Source organism: Budorcas taxicolor, chromosome 19 (genome assembly GCF_023091745.1).
Source record: "Budorcas taxicolor isolate Tak-1 chromosome 19, Takin1.1, whole genome shotgun sequence".
Classification (NCBI taxonomy): domain Eukaryota; kingdom Metazoa; phylum Chordata; class Mammalia; order Artiodactyla; family Bovidae; genus Budorcas; species Budorcas taxicolor.
This window is the reverse complement of record NC_068928.1, coordinates 33,560,978-33,577,356: the sequence shown is the minus strand read 5'-3', so window position 1 is coordinate 33,577,356 and position 16,379 is coordinate 33,560,978. Positions and strand designations below refer to the sequence as shown.

The 16,379-nt window shown below is 42.1% G+C and overlaps 1 protein-coding gene across 5 annotated transcripts in view; it reads right to left on the bottom strand.

Moving 5' to 3' along the window:
• The window catches only part of ULK2 (unc-51 like autophagy activating kinase 2), a 59,739-nt gene that overhangs the window by 29,342 nt on the left and 14,018 nt on the right, over positions 1 to 16,379 (bottom strand). For all 5 annotated transcript variants that reach the window (XM_052657215.1, XM_052657213.1, XM_052657216.1 and 2 more), the window contains 7 exons: positions 15,865 to 15,938; positions 14,151 to 14,252; positions 13,139 to 13,197; positions 10,911 to 10,993; positions 8,987 to 9,034; positions 8,558 to 8,646; positions 2,846 to 3,017 (listed from right to left, as the gene is read on the bottom strand). In XM_052657215.1, coding sequence (XP_052513175.1) covers positions 2,846 to 3,017; positions 8,558 to 8,646; positions 8,987 to 9,034; positions 10,911 to 10,993; positions 13,139 to 13,197; positions 14,151 to 14,252; positions 15,865 to 15,938 — 627 coding nt within the window. The remainder of the gene's footprint in view (positions 1 to 2,845; positions 3,018 to 8,557; positions 8,647 to 8,986; positions 9,035 to 10,910; positions 10,994 to 13,138; positions 13,198 to 14,150; positions 14,253 to 15,864; positions 15,939 to 16,379) is intronic.

Sequence of the window (16,379 nt, the reverse complement as noted above, 5' to 3'; positions counted from 1 at the left end):
CTGAAAGAGTGGAATCTAATACTTAAGGTGTTGAGAGAAATAAACTACCAACTTAGGATTTCATACCCTGCAAAATTATTCTCCAAAATGAAGGAGAAGTAAAGACTCTCAGACAAGCAAAAATTGAGGGGACTTGCTGCCAGTAGATCTGCCTTGCACGAAGTTCTTTAGAAGAAAAATAATATAGATCAGAAAACAGAACCTACACATAGTAAGGAAGAGCACCAAAGAAGGAATAAGTGAAAGTAAAACGAAAACTTTCATTTTGATTATTCTTAACTGATCTAATAGGTAACAGTTTGTTCAACAGCAACGATGTACTCAGTTATGTGTGCTTCCCTCCATGCCCTATATGTGTGTGTGTGTATATATATATATGCTTGTGTATGCTTATATATAAGTGTAATTAATGACAACAAAGATACAGGGAGGAAGGAATTAGGGTTATTTTGTTATTATAAGATACCCACAATATTCATGAATGGTATGGTATATTTCAAAATGGACTTGGATTAGTTACACATGTATACTGCAAATCTAAGACAAACCAACCACTCAAAAAAATAAAAAAGAAGTATAACTGATATGCCAAGAAAGGAAAGAAAATAGAACCTTAGTAAATGGTCAATTAAAACCACAAAAGGTAGAAAAAGAGTAGAAGATAAACAGGAAGGCAGATCAAGGACAACAGTAGAAAACAGTAAAGAATGTGGTAGGCACTAATCCAGGTATATCATCAATAATCACTTTTAACATCAATGGTTGCACACATAAAAGACAGAGGTTTCAAAGAAGACATACAGGTGGCCAACAGGTACATGAAAAGGTGCTCAACGTGGCTAATTATCAGCGAAATGCAAATCAAAACGACAATGAGGTAATCACCTCACGCCAGTCTGAAATGCTCCTATCACAAAGACTACACATCATAAATGCTGGAGAGGGTGTGGGAGAAAGGAACCTACACTCTACACTGTAAAGATCCTGTCACTGAACACAATACAATTCAACACAAAATACAACACAACACAATTCCAATCAAATTCCCCAAATGGCTTTTCTGTAGCATTTTCAAGTCAAAATTAAACTACATGGGGAGAAAGGGGCTGAGAATAGCCTGGGTGATTCCACAGAATTCTTGGGTGCCCCCTTACCTTCACCTCTGACCCATATCACACACACACAATGAAACAAATCCTTTATATAAGCCTGATAGGGCAAGTCTGGGATTGCATATCAGTGAGGAAAGGACAGAACATTTGATAAATAATACTGGGGTAACTGATAGAATCCTTATCATCTACACAAATTAGTTCCAGGTAAAGTTAAGTATGGAAAAAATAATGAAAATCTCTAGAAGGCATCATGGTACTACTGGGGCAGCATGACAGGACACTGCTGCTAGTGGCTATAGGCTACAACTTGCTTGTACCAACATCTTACAGAGCTGAAGCTGTACATATCTCCAGCTGCCTGGAGGGAAGTCTGGCACACGGACATCTGTGACCACACATTCTAACAGTAAAAAGATGGAAATGATCCAAGTCATAATCAGTAGGGAGATGGATAAACTATGGTTCAGTTGTACTATCAATATAAAATTCGTAAGTTAAAATGAACTAGATACACACCTAGCTATATATGTAGATACACATCAAAAATAGGAATAAAAAAGCAAACCACAGAAACAAATATTCTATGTAACATTTACTTAAAACTGTAATATCACCAAAATACTATTTTTTTTAGATACAAGCATATTAGAATTATAATATAAATCAAGAAGAAGAATATATCTCTGGCAAGATTAGAATGAGGCCAGGTGCTCTGGCTGTACCTACAGCATTGTATACCTTTAAAAAGACATCTAAAACATCCATGGCAAAATGGTGACATAAATAAAATTAGCATGGTGGACAATTTGAGTATCTGCTATATTATGTGGTTTGAAATATTTCACAATTTAAAACTTTCATTACTTTTTCAGTAGGATAAAACTACCACACAGGATGATTTTTAAAGGCAACTCCCAGTTCTCGGTGCTCTGGTCAGAACCTGCCACCTGCTATTACATGCTGTGCATGATTCCCCTGCCCCAGCCAAGCAGCCCTAAAGTGTGTCTGGTCTCAGGTCACAGCCTTCATGACAGCTAGCAAAGGGCTAATGTAAGCAGCTATTAAATATGAATTTGACAAACATCCTGAGACCTCTTGACACAGACTTCTCCAGCTTCCTACATATGCACACAGTCAACCTGATACTATTCAATCATTAAAGTCTTCAAGTTTCCAGCTCTTCTGACCCTACTCCTCTGCAACCAAGCCCTGGTTCCTCCTGTTTTATCTAACTTCTCTTCTCGTAGGTCTCCCAGTGCCCTGCACTACTCCACAGAATCCTGGCTTGGATTCAGGCAGCCTGGATTCTGCTTCCTTTATAAAACATCCTTCCTGTGTGTTTATGAAGCTCATTCCTGAACTCTGGCCAGCATCTCCTGAAGCAAAGCCAGACTGTTTGGAAGACCCTTTGACTTTCAGATTTTTTCCAAAAGAGGTCTTCCTTTAGACCCTTTCCTTAAATTTAATTTATCTCATTCTGCTGGCTTCTCTACTCCTTTCCGTTTGGATACAAACAGAATTTGAGGTCATTTCCTGCAAAGTTTTCATCTACCTTCGGAATCCAAGGTTACTGTCACAGGAACGTAGGCATATAGTTCTGGGAATCCATCAACTAAATAAAATGTCCATTTGGAAAGGTGTCCTACACACAAGAGCGTGACATAAAGGTTAAAAAATGCTAGTCTAGTAAATTCAGAAATACAATGTGTACAAGCAGAAAAGATTCTCACATGAGTGGTCTGACGAGATGTTGTGTGGAACCAAAACAAAGTCATCCGTGTCACAAGAAGAGTTCTTGCTACTAGTACTGGCAGAATCTTTGGACACCTGGAGATAGTTGGGAGGACCCAATGGTGGGGAGGATAAGTTTTCTTCCTGAATATGCTGCATATCTGGAAGGGACTAAAATTAACAACATAAAATTAAAACTGGCCTCAATAAAATGCAAGTCAGAACAGCCATTAGACTAAGGAATATTTTTTTCATGAAAGTGGCACAGAGTTCAATTCCACTGAAGATTTTAAAAATCTCTTTGGAAAACCTTTCCCTTAGAGAAGCACAGTTTAAGGTGTGTTTCCATAACACCGTCTAAAATGTTTCCCAAAAGTGATACTTAAAACACATCACACCTCTTATCACGTGCACAGGTCCGCCTCCCCTGAAAGGTCTGCTGTGAATCTGTATCATGTCCCATCCCCGCTTCAGCTCATGGCCTAGCAAAGCAGATACTCAATACCTGCTTACCTAATGACCAAAACAAAATGTCCAGGGACTTGAATGACATTCTGCACACAGTTTTCAATCTCCAATGAAGAAATATCATAAAAGGGAAAGCAAGCGACTATGTTATACAGAAAAGTAACTAAATCAGTAAGGATAACTGTGTATAAGCACAGGGAATTACTGACACTTCCAGAAAGAAAGATTTAGAAAGCCTTACAGGTGTGGGTGTGTTCCTTTTTTCTTTTTTGTCAGGGGAAGGAGTTGATTTGTGGAAGATAGAACCATAAGGGATTTGTGGAAGATAGGACCGTAAGGGAAGAAAAGCATATGCATGTATTGAATAGATCCTTGGGCATAAGTAGCTATATACCTCTTGGCACTTGCCTAGTTCAAGGACAGTAGTCACAACCTTAATTGAATATCTTCATCATACAAGAGTCTCCTAAAACGATGAACTTCATAACTTACTGTGTTAGGTCCCCATTACCCTGTTTAACCTTTGTTTCTATTTAAGAAAAATACTACAAAATGCTCTGTAAAGCCCAGTTTTAAACCGCTACTATTCCTTTGACTGTCACTGAACAGTGAAACCAGTCTCAAATCTCCTTATCACTTCCCTGGGTGTGTGTGTGACATACACATGATATAAATTCTCCTTATCGCTTTTTGAAGAGCACTTATGCTTCAAGGTTATAAACAGAGTGGAAGCTGGAGGGAGTAACATTGCAGAGCACTCACCACGGGCTCGGCACTGAGCTTGGCACTGGGCCCTGTTGAGAGCTTTCCGTGTATTCTCTAACTCCAGCCCTATTCTGAAATCCATTTCATACATAAACAAACAAAACTCAGAAGAGAGAACAGGTGAGGTGGGCCGGGTTCCAAACGCCTAATTCCACCAATTCTTCCCCGCACTCTTGCTCCCCAGGCAGGGACTCTCTCAATGTCTCCCTTTGCTATTTACAAAATTACCTTCATCCACAGCCACCTGGGCGGACGAGACGCTTCTCAGGTTCAAAGGTCATCTTCCACTAATTCTCTTCCCTCTTCAAGGACCCTGTTCAACTCCCCTCTGCTTTCCCCTCTGCACACAAACATGTTTAATTTCTTCACATCTCAAATCAATATAACTCTCTCAATTACCATCTTATCTCCCTTCTTCACTTAACAATGTTTCTTGAAATTTTAGTTTTCACTGACTTAAATTCCTCACCTCCAAAGTATCACTTGCTGCTGCTGCTAAGTCACTTCAGTTGTGTCCGACTCTGTGTGACCCCAAAGATGGCAGCCCACCAGGCTCCTCCGTCCCTGGGATTCTCCAGACAAGAACACTGGAGCGGGTTGCCATTTCTTTCTCCAGTGCATGAAAGTGAAAAGTGAAAGGGAAGTCGCTCAGTCGTGTTGGACTCTTTGCGACCCCATGGACTGTAGCCTACCAGGCTCCTCTGTCCATGGGATTTTCCAGGCAAAAGTACTGGAGTGGGTTGCCATTTCCTTCCCCAAAAGTATCGCTTAACTCACCATAAGCCTCTTTCTGCCTTCAACCCTCCGATGAAACTGCCTTTACTAAGCTTCCCAGTGATTCCACTGCCAGGTCTGTGGACCCTCCGCTACTACTTCAGGTACTGGACTCTGCTTCCCAGACACTGGGCCCCCAGCCCTCCATTCAGGGACCCTGCTCTCTGCTTCCCCTTCTACTTCTCAGTCTCTTGTGCCCCTCTAAGGAGACCGGTGGAGTATGAGTTTCCCCAGTGCCACCCTGGCCTCCAACCCTCACAGTTTATACCCACCTGGGGCCCACTGTCACCTTCCTACATCAACTACCCCTGCAGAGTGCTGACTCCCAAGCTCAGACCTGCCCCTGGGCCTGCACATCACAGTGCATCATCCTTGTGCTCCCCCACTAAGCGGCTCCATCAACTCACACCACTCAGGGCCCATCGAGACCCTCTTCCTTAGGTCCCAAATTCAAGCAATCGCTAAGCACTGCAGACTCCTCATCCTGCTCTTTCTGGCCCCTTGTCCTCCTCTTTCCTACTGCCGACTTAGTTCAGTCCCTCATTCTCAAAGACAAACAAAGCAAACCCCAAAACAAACCAAAAACAGTGCAATGGTCACAGGCTGTTCTCTTTGCTCTAGGAGAGAGGCCTCTCCTCTGATCTTCCATCCAATCCCCTACCTGCTTACAGAGGAATTTATTTGCTAAAACACACAGTGGATCAGGTCACTCTCCACTGAAAGCCACTCAAATGGCTCAGCACACACAGCCTGCTCTGCTCGTAGCCCAGATTCTGCCAGGATGAAGACTGCCCCACCCCAGCTCCACTCGCCACCCCCAGCACATCACCTTGTTCTTCTCTGTACCCTCAGACTGGGCCATGAGAGGAGTCTGTCCCATGCGCTTCCTGCAACGCCAGAGGGTTCAGCTCTGTACAGGGTGGTGGCCATCAGTTATAGCTGGCTATAAACATGTGACATGTGGCCAGGAAGACTATCGAGTTGAATCTGCAATTCATTTAATTCTAACAAACGTATGTGGCCATGGTGGGCTACAGACTGCTGCAACAGCTCATGGTTCCACGGGGATTCCTCTGCTTACGTTACCGCTCTTACAAATTCAAAACTCAGCTCAATGTCTCTGCCGAGGGTCTCTGCAAGCTCTCAGTCTGATTTCATGGCCTCATCCCCAGTCCCACAGGCAACAAGAGGCGTGAGGTATCTGCCTCCCACAGGCTGCTCCACTGGCCTCTCCTCTACACAACCAAACCCAGAGCTGCTCAACAAAGCAACCTGCCGTGTCCAAAACTTCACACAAAGTGGACATTAAATACATATAATTAGAAGAGTAGATATTCAAGAGGTATTATCTACATAGCATTTAGCCTATAGCCAGTATCAGATCTAACAGAATTATTTGAATTTTTTTGTTACACAGTTTTTGTTTTTCACCTTTCAAAGACTTCTCTGGAGTAAAGCAGCAGCTGGGTTATTTTGGGAGAATGTAAAGAACAGATCATCACATGGGCATGCCTGCCTGCATCCCCCTCAGTACAGGAGTATAGCCCAGCTCCAGGAGGGAAGGAGTGCATGCGGGATGTCACCTCACTGTTGCAGATTATGTTGACACAAGGCCTATCAGATCACTCCACTTTCTAATCTCTAATTGGAAATTATACAGAAACATTCCTGCTCTTTTATTTCCGGATATGTTATTTTCACTTCAAGCATGAGCTCTTCATTAAGGCCTTCTAAAAAAGATTTTTCTACCAAAGTTCTGGGGCTTCCCAGGTGGCACTAGTGGCAATGAACCCACCTGCTAATGCAGGAGACATAAGAAACTCAATCCATGGGTTCAATGTAGGAGACATAAGAGACTCAACCCCTGGGTTGGGAAGATCCCCGGAGGAAGGCATGGCAACCCACTCCAGCATCCTTGCCTGGAGAATCCCACGGACAGAAGAGCCTGGCAGGCTACAGTCCATAGGGCTACAAAAAGTCAGACATGACTGAAGCGACTTGGCCCGCACTCACTAAGTTCTGAGCATCTATAATAACTACGCCTCCCCTCCCCGCCATGTCCTCTCCCTGGTCCTATGAGCGCTGGTATGCTCTTCCAGCAGCCCAAGCACTCCTCTTTTGCTCTCCATTTCAACAGTCTCATCCAACAAAAACCCAACACGCATTGTCCTGTCAAAGCACCTTCCCCCTGCGTTCCCCTGGTGACCCCTTCTCTGTCTCCTCCCATGGTTGTCCAACCACCCCGCAGGCCTCCCCACACCCAGGTCCTCCCCTGCCCTCCCCTCTCCACCACACACTGTGCTCTCCACACCCCGTGTCACCTTGCATCACGTACATGCTCCATCATGGCAACTACAGTCATCATGTACCCACCACGTACCGCCAACCACACTGCAACCAGAGGGTAACCAGGCCTATGTTACGGGTGAGGAGCTGACCTGGCCAGCAGGTTACAGGGGCAAGCGGCAGGGCCAGACAGTCTGCAGTCTCTCCCTAACAGTGCACTTCCTCAAACTCTTCCCACTCACTTCAGATTCAGTGTTTTTCTTTATTCCAGACTGAAACAGGAAATATACGACACTTTTTTTTCCCTCTTAGTCTTTAAATCCACGGGAATATAACTAAATCTTCTTAGCCCTTTGCCTTTCTATTTGGTCTGAGTCGGCAGGCTGTGCAGGACTCTGCCAGTATTAGGACTCAGTCATGTGCCACAGGCTGCTCCAGCCTCTGCCTTCACCAGGGGCCACAGGGTCTCCCTGGAAAACAGGAATAACAGCACCTGCCACTGCGTGAGTATTACCATGTGCTGAGCAGTGCGGTCAGTGCTTTTCCTCTTTATCCTTAAAAATGCCATGAAGCATCTAACTTATGCTCACTTTACTTAGGCTCAGAGAGACTGAGTCACCTGTCACAGGCAACATGGGGAGTCATGAATGTGGACATGTCCAAGCCCAGACTCTTGAGCAGCAGGCTCCTAACCCCCAGCCCGCTTCCTGTGCAGCTCCCCAGCCCCACTGCCAGCAGAAGTCAAGAAATGCATGTCTGCAGGCCAATCTGAAAAATGGCTGCAGAGGCTGACACAATGGCCTCTGGACTTTGACTTGTGAGAAGTTTCAAGGTCACAACTCTCTCAGGCAGCAAGAGAGATGTGGGGGAAAGTCCAGGAAAACACAGAAGAGGGAAAGGCAAGACCTGGAGGAGCAAAGCCGGAGGAAGGCAATCTCAGGACCAGGAAGAAGCACTGAGTCTGGAGGGAAGGGCTGCAGGGGAGCAGCTCACAGGGCCTGTTGCCATGACGACGGGGTCTCAGGCCCAAAGGGCACTTCTCTACCACTGGAGTTCTGTGTGCACTAACTCTCCAGACTGATGTTTATGATGTTCATAAAATAAATACAAAGCTACCTATCTACCTGTCACAGTGAAACCCTTCCCAAACTTACTGAGCATGAGAAGGTGAGAGCACTGTGTTCCTGGTTCAGAGGAAGGCAGCCCTGAGAGGTACCATGTTCTGCTGAAGTGTGCACATCTAGGTAGGGGCAGATTCCAAACCGAGATCCTCAGCAACAGGGCTCCCTGCTCAGGCCTCAGCCGCGCTAGGAAACTCCATACATAAAGAGAACACCCATAACATATCTGCAGCTCTGTCTGTGAGCAGATGCACCAGCATAGACTCTACAGTCACTTTTAAGAACCCGAGGACTTACCGGTGGAGAGGCGAAACGACAGGATGGAGAGCTGCCATAGGAGCCTCCAGAGGCAGAGCCGGCATACATGGGCACCGGGACTGGGCAGGCTGGGGAGAAACACGAGGGAAGAGAGGCCACTAAGTGTAATTACGTGAGTCGTCCACTAGGAAACCCACCACAACTGCCACAGCTTTGTGTTGACCAGAAATTCACATCCACATACTCCCATGGATGAAACTAACAACACAGCAATTACTGATCTATTTCAACTTGGATGTAGAAGGAAAAATAGAACTGTAACTAAATAAACACAACTATAGGTATTTAAGAAAAGCCCAATGAAATCTTGAGAAGCACATAAAAGATTAATTTTGTGATACCAAATACTAATTTTTCCTTATGGTTGCATTTACTTGTTTAGTAAAAATGTAAAAAGTGGGTACTCACATTTTTTTACTGGAACTTGCTCAAGGAAAGGATGGTTGAAAAATGCTTCTGTAATGAAAATGAGAATGCAACCTTTAAACTGACGTTGATTTTGGCAGACGGGTTGATCTTGTTGATGTAGTCAACATAGTACCCTTGAAATCATATATAATTATTACTGTTATTGTTGTTTAGTTGCTAAGTCATGTCCGACTCTCTTTTGCAACCCCATAGACCCCGCCAGGCTCCTCTGACCATGAGATTTCTCAGGCAAGAACACTGGGGTGGATTGCCATTTCCTTCTCCAGGGGATCTTCCTAACCCAGGGATCGAACCCAGGTCTCCCATATTAGCAGGCAGATTCTTTACCACTGAGCCACCAAGAAAGCTCATAATTATTATTACATTCTTTATACAGACACAATTTCCTTTCAATGTAACAGCATGTTATTTTTATAAATCATCTATAAAAATCATCAAATTGTAAGTAATTCTCAATCAATGAAAATTTAAAAATAATGGCTGTGAATTCTCCAAATGCCTATTACTAACATAGTACCACCAAGACAACTAAAGTGATCTGTCCTCTTGCGTGGCTGTCTTCAAGCAGACAACAACACAGAGAACCGCAGCCAGGCCCTCGCTAAGCACATATGTGAACTACAGCTGTCAACTGTGCTGACAAGAAGTCTTAGGCAGCTGATTTGTACAGTAAATTCCACCCTTCTATCCCATAAGTATTCCTACAGCTAGTTTCACATTTAATTTAGTTCCTTCAGCTATTCACCAAGGATAAAACCTACACAGTAAGCCTGCTAATTAGACAAAGATAAATAGGTAGGTGAGTACATGGAAGTTTATTATTTTACTCTCTTTTCCTCTATGTATAATTTTTTATTGTTTCTTTAAAAGCCCACAAAGACCATCTCATTTATCATTAGGTCTCCAAATTATGTGCTACTAAATAGCACAGAGTGGGCAAGGAGAACAGCACAGCATAGAAGTTTGCCAGATAATACAAGATCAGGAGTGAGATTAACTCAGATTTAGTCTAAATAACCTCACTCTCTGAAGCACTCAGTTCATGGCCTCAGTAAATGTTCTCAATAGAAAGTAGTTCTAACAATTTCTGTATAGGGGGCAAGATGAAATAATCTGGATATATCTTTTCTGAAACTTCTGTAAAAACTGAAATTAAACTTTAGTTCATGCAATTGGTAAATATTTCTATCTTTCAGAGAAAGAAATTAAATGAACACTGTCCAGTAACCATGAGAAAAATGGGCCAATATGACCCTGTGGACTGTAGCCCACCAGGCTCCTCCACCCATGGGATTCTCCAGGCAAGAGTACTGGAGTGGGTTGCCATTTCCTTCTCCAGGGGATGTTCCTGACCCAGGGATCGAACCCAGGTCTCCCGCATTGCAGGCAGACAGTTTAATCTCTGAGCCACCAGGGAAGCCCTCGACATACAGGATAATAGTTTCTAAATTATTGATTATATTAAACATTTATATTCTTTCCAAACATTTACAAAATATGTAAAAAGGAAAAACACAGAGATAGAAAGAAAAGTAAAAATGAATTTCATTTTCCTCTGAAACCTCTATAGTATCTTAAAAAAAATAGTTTTTCATGTGGTTGCCAAGAGAGGAAAGGAGGGTAAGGAGGGACTGGGAGTTGGGGATTAGCAGATGTGAACTATTATATATAGAACGGATAAACAATAAGGTCCTACTGTATAACAGGAAACTATATTCAACAACCTGTGATAAACCATAATGAAAAAGAATATGTGTGTGTATAACAGAATCACTTGGCTGTACATCAGATACTAACACAACACTGTATATCAACAATACTTCAATAAAACATAAATTAAAAAGAAACTTTTCAAAATACACAAAATTAGAAACCAGATACAAAATTTGACAATATTACTTACCAAAGTCCATTCTATCTTTTTGGTTTCTCTGAAGCAAACCCAATAGAAGATTAGCCAAATAAGGTGATGTTTCTCTGGGAATGCTGTGGGTGAGGGGAAAAAAACCCACTACAGTGGTGAGTTTATATATATTCACTACACAACTTTTGCTTTCATTATGGTAAATGAAAATGTATATGCAGTTTCACAAATACCACATTTTGTACCAAGACAACCATGATAAAGCCTCATTCCTTAAAAGAAAAACAACCCATTAAGCAGCTGCCTCTGAGAAGCAGCATCAGTCTGGGAAGACTCTTGTCTTGAGATTCTCACTGCCTTTGTCAGAATATCTGCAGGACAAAGCCCCTCACAAGCACAGCCTACCTTGAGTTTTAACACAACTTCAACCTGGCACTGAGAGTTGCTACAGAGTTCTCTGTTAAACAAAGAGCAACCTCCAATTCTGCCTGGAAAAGGGCAGAGCTTAAATACAAGTGTCTCCAAACAAATGCTATACATAAGTTTAAAAAAGCCACAGAACAATTTGCAAAGTAACTTGTATTGTATTATATGTGGCAGAAGCACCAGTAAGAACCAGACATGGAACAAAAGACTGGTTCAAAATTGGGAAAGGAATACGACAAGGCTGTATATCGTCACCTTGCTTATTTAACTAATACACAGAGAACATCACACGAAATGCTGGGCTGGATGAATCACGAGCTGGAATTAAGACTGTTGGGAAAGCTATCAATATGCAGATGACATCACTCTAATGACAGAAAGTGAAGAGGAACTACATAGCCTCTTGATGAAGGTGAAAGAGGAGAGTGAAAAAGCTGACTTGAAACTCAACATTCAAAAAATTAAGTTCACGGCATCACTTAATGGCAAATAGAAGGGGAAAAAGTGGAAACAGTAACAGACTTTATTTTCTTGGGCTCCAAAATCACCATGGACAGTGCATTAAACTAAATTTCACTGCAGCCATGAAATTAAAAGACACTTGCTCCTTGGGAAAAAAAGCTATGACAAACCTGGACAGCCTATTAAAAAGTAAAGGCATCATTTTGCCAACAAAATTCTGTATGATCAAAGCTATGGTTTTCCCAGTAGTTATGGTACCAATGTGAGAGTTGTACCATAAAAAAGTCTGAGCACTGAAGAATTGATGCTTTCGAATTGTGGTGCTGGAGAAGACTCTTGAGACTCCCTTGAACAGCAGCAAGATCAAACCAGTCAATCTTAAAGGAAATCAACCTTGATTATTCATTGGAAGGACTGATGTTAAGCTAAAGCTCCAATACTTTGGCCACCTGATGTGAAGACCCAACTTATTGGAAAAGACCCTGACGCTGGGAAAGACTGAAGGCAAAAGCAGAAGAAAGTAGCAGAGGATGAGATGGTTAAATAGCATCACCAAGTCAACGGACATGAATTTGAGCAAACTCCGGGTGATAGGGGAGGACAGGGAAGCCTGGTGTACTGCAGTCCATGGAGTCACAGTCAGACACAACTTAGCAACTGAACAACAGAATAAATACTGATACATAAATAAGCAGTCAAACATGTAAACAGAACTCACACCAGAAATATTTCTAAAGAAAAAGAATTTCAAAAGGTACACAGCAAACTCTTGTTCTCCCTAAGAGCAGGGGAAGCCCAGCCACTTTCTGCTTTACACCCATCTATTCTGTTTGCATTTCCCTCCCTTCCCTCAAAACACACACATAACTTCTACAGGTTTTTCTTCTGAATAAACTTAACATTTTTAAAAAGAAAGAAAATGGCACAGCACATGGGCATGTATGATGCTCTGCTACTGCTGCTGCTAAGTCGCTTCAGTCATGTCCGACTCTGTGCAACCCCATAGACGGCAGCCCACCAGGCTCTGCCATCCCTGGGATTCTCCAGGCAAGAACACTGGAGTGGGTTGCCATTTCCTTCTCCAATGCGTGAAAGTGAAGTCGCTCAGTCATGTCCGACTCTTCGCAACCCCATGGACTGCAGCCCACCAGACTCTTCCGTCCATGGGGTTTTCCAGGCAAGAGTACTGGAGCGGGGTGCCATTGCTTTCTCTGGTATGATGCTCTAGTAGCTTTCTAATTTCCTGTTAAAATGAATGCTCTCCTTACTGCTAACTGAAAAAAAGATGCAATAATGGAAAAACATACATAAAACACATAGAATTCATATAAATAACACAGTATTGACATAGTAAAACCCAGTGTAATCAAGACACATACCTAGGCATTAAGTTCCTGTTTTTCTCATAAAACATCCTTAGGTCTTGAGGACTATTAGCCTGTTGGAAAAAAAAAAGAAGAAAATGGTTTAATTTCCTAAAAAACCAAGTGCAAAAACTCCAAATCACATGATGGATGCTCATATTCTTGCAATAGAATAGAAACTGAACTGGAAAGCCATGGACTGCTGAGGGAGCCATTGATGGGCACAAGGAACTTCTAACACCTCTGACACTGTATGCAGATTCTGCACATCCGGGCATAATTTATCTTTCTGAGGTCAGATTCTCAGAGAGGCCTGAGGCTCAGAAGAGTCACTACTCTGGAGGTTACACGGCCCATCCAACAGGTGTGCTGTGTGGAGTCAGGTGCAACGTACCTTCAAGGGAGTCAAGCCAGAGAACGAAGAAAGTGCTCCTTTCCAACCTCTCCAGAACACAACACAGCAGCCTCGCAGTAAGAGCTGCTGAATTACTGAAGCTGCCTCTACCTTCAAACCAGGCTAGGAAATCAAGTGTTCAACCTGCTGTGTCACTGACTTTTAATACCATCTTGGGCAAATTATTTCTCTCTGTTTTAGTTTTCAGATTTAAAAAACTGTCTCTGTAACTGGCCAATATGAACTCAAGAAGAATCACTGTGATCATATGCTAGAAGAGCTCCTTCTGACAAAATGTTAAGGGAGAGGCAGACGTACCTAAGTTAGATTGTGTGAAACCAATGACCTCTCCTTCAGGAGAGGCGGGAGGAGAGCTGTTACCCACCTTCCTACACCTGCCCCCGCCCTCACATGGATTCCCAGACCCCAAATCCAGGCTAAGCAGGAAGCACTAATGTCACCATTCACACCTATTTCCCATGGGGTTGTAAGCCTGAGCTGGCAAACCTAGTATTACCTAGTATTAACCCCTACACTGTTCAAGGGTCAACTGCATTCCCATTTTATAAGTCAAAGGCAACTGCAAAATGAAAAGAGCCCCAAACTAAGTATACCTGAAAACAGTCACGGTACCTGAAAAGGTGGCTTTCCAACGAGGCACTGATATATCACTGTCCCAATGCTCCACAAGTCGGCCTTGGCATCATAATGTTGAGACATGATAACCTCAGGAGCCTGGGGAGAAAGCAAGTCAAGAGACGTGCATAATGTCAGTTACATAATTGATCTGCATGTGTTAACTGGAGAAGGTCACACTAACAAAACTACAACAACAAAAACAACAACACACTGTGATATTGCCATAATCAAATGATACTGCAACCAATATAGACCGACATTCTTACACTGAGGTTTACTGGCAAGTCCCAAAAACAACAGTGGAGGAAAAGCAGCAGGTTCCAGAAAGAAAATATTTCTATATAATAGGATGGACACACAAAATACAGAAAGAGCATAAAAATAATAACAGAGAGTACACCCCAGTCCCAAGATCAGGGTTACTTCTGGGGTGGGAGAGTAGGAGAGTGAGAAGGGCAGGTTACAGAAGGTACACAAACCGCTTCCGAAATATTTCATTTTTTCTAAAAGAAGACCAAGGTGAACATGGTAAAATGTTAACTGTCGAATGCGGATGGTAGGCACACAAGTGTTTGCTACGTTAGTCCTATTTCCACCATTTAAAAACTCCAAAATAGCGGAAAATCTATCACGGAAAACATAATAAAAACAGTCTTAAAAGCAAACAAAAAGTCTCTGATACTTTGTTACAGCTGTTTTCTCCTCTCTCATTAGATATTGCTTTCTAAAACTACCATCAATCAAGGCAAGCATTGACTGGAAATGCTAAATACACTGAATGACAGTGACATTTTATTTTCTAGGCATAACATTTTTATTTATTGTTCCTAGTAAACTTCTTACTGGGTCAACTTCCTTTAATAATCAGCCCAAGTACTCTCTCTATCCTCAAGGCTGTAAGTTCAAGACCGAACTGATTTCACACTCAAGAAGTGCAAAGTAGTATTTAATTATATTAAATTATAAGATTTATCATATAAGCAGTACAGTTATGATCAAGAAAAAGTAAATCTAACACAAAATTTTTTTGAACTTTGAGTACTAGTTCTCTTGATCTCAAAGTTGATTTTACATTAGAAGAAATCCTATCTGAACATAAACCCATTTTAAATTCAAACTGAAGTAGGTTCATTTACTTCACAGGATTCTGAAGCTCCAGAATCAAGGTGTTTCCAGGGTTACCACCTCCCATTAGTTCAGAAGTGTCACAGCCTCACCCTATTAGACCTGAGAGTAACCACAGGAAAGGATAAAGAAGAAAAGTAAGATTTTTCAGCTGTTACGTCTGACGCGAATGGGAAACATTTCTATAGTATGGGGATCCTGTCAAGAGACAACATGCAAAGGATGACTACACCCTATAGGTGAAGATATGCCCCAGGAGATTTTTTTAAGTATTCCTAAAATTATACATCATGTATAGCATGACCATACTTCATCAATTTTTATTTCTAATTTAATCTAATAGAAGATTTCTACCATAATAACTAATCATGTTAAAAAATAAATGCCAATGGGCAAAGATGACTTTTATAGTCCACTAGGCTAAAGCGAAAGACGTCTGTATTACAGCATTTCAGTACTATAATTAACATTTGTAAATAATAAAAACTCAGACTATGATAAAAATGACATCTTAGTTGGAAACAAGCTTTATACTTAAATTCCAATGCTTTCCGCTGTAAACACAAAGGATGCAAACACTCACCATGTACATTGGGGACCCGCACAGTGTGGCAGCCATCATGTTACTATGCAAGTAACGAGCAAAACCAAAATCAGCTGTTTCACAAAATAAAAGGAAGAAAGTCAAAGGATACCTTTCCCACACTTAACACAGATCATATGATTCTTTTAGATACAAGCAGACACAAAAGAGCCATGAGAAACTAGAGCTTACTGACTTAGACTGTCCACCAAAGAAAGAAGTGGCCACCTCACTTTCAACAAGTTAGACAATGGTAGTAGCCACCAATGGCACAAGCCGCTGCTCTGCCACTTCTGTAACCAAGCAGGGAGTTCCATGCTTTGCAAGAGAAAATACCAATAACAGTAAATGATTCATTAATAAAGCTCTCATTAAATATCAACACTAGGTATAGAGTTTGAGCTGTTCTCATCCTCCTCCAGATACCAAATGCAACCTATATAATAACAGAGATTTCTTAAAATACTGGTAAAAAATTGTTTTTCCAACAACCATGAGAACAGCTTTAAAAAAAA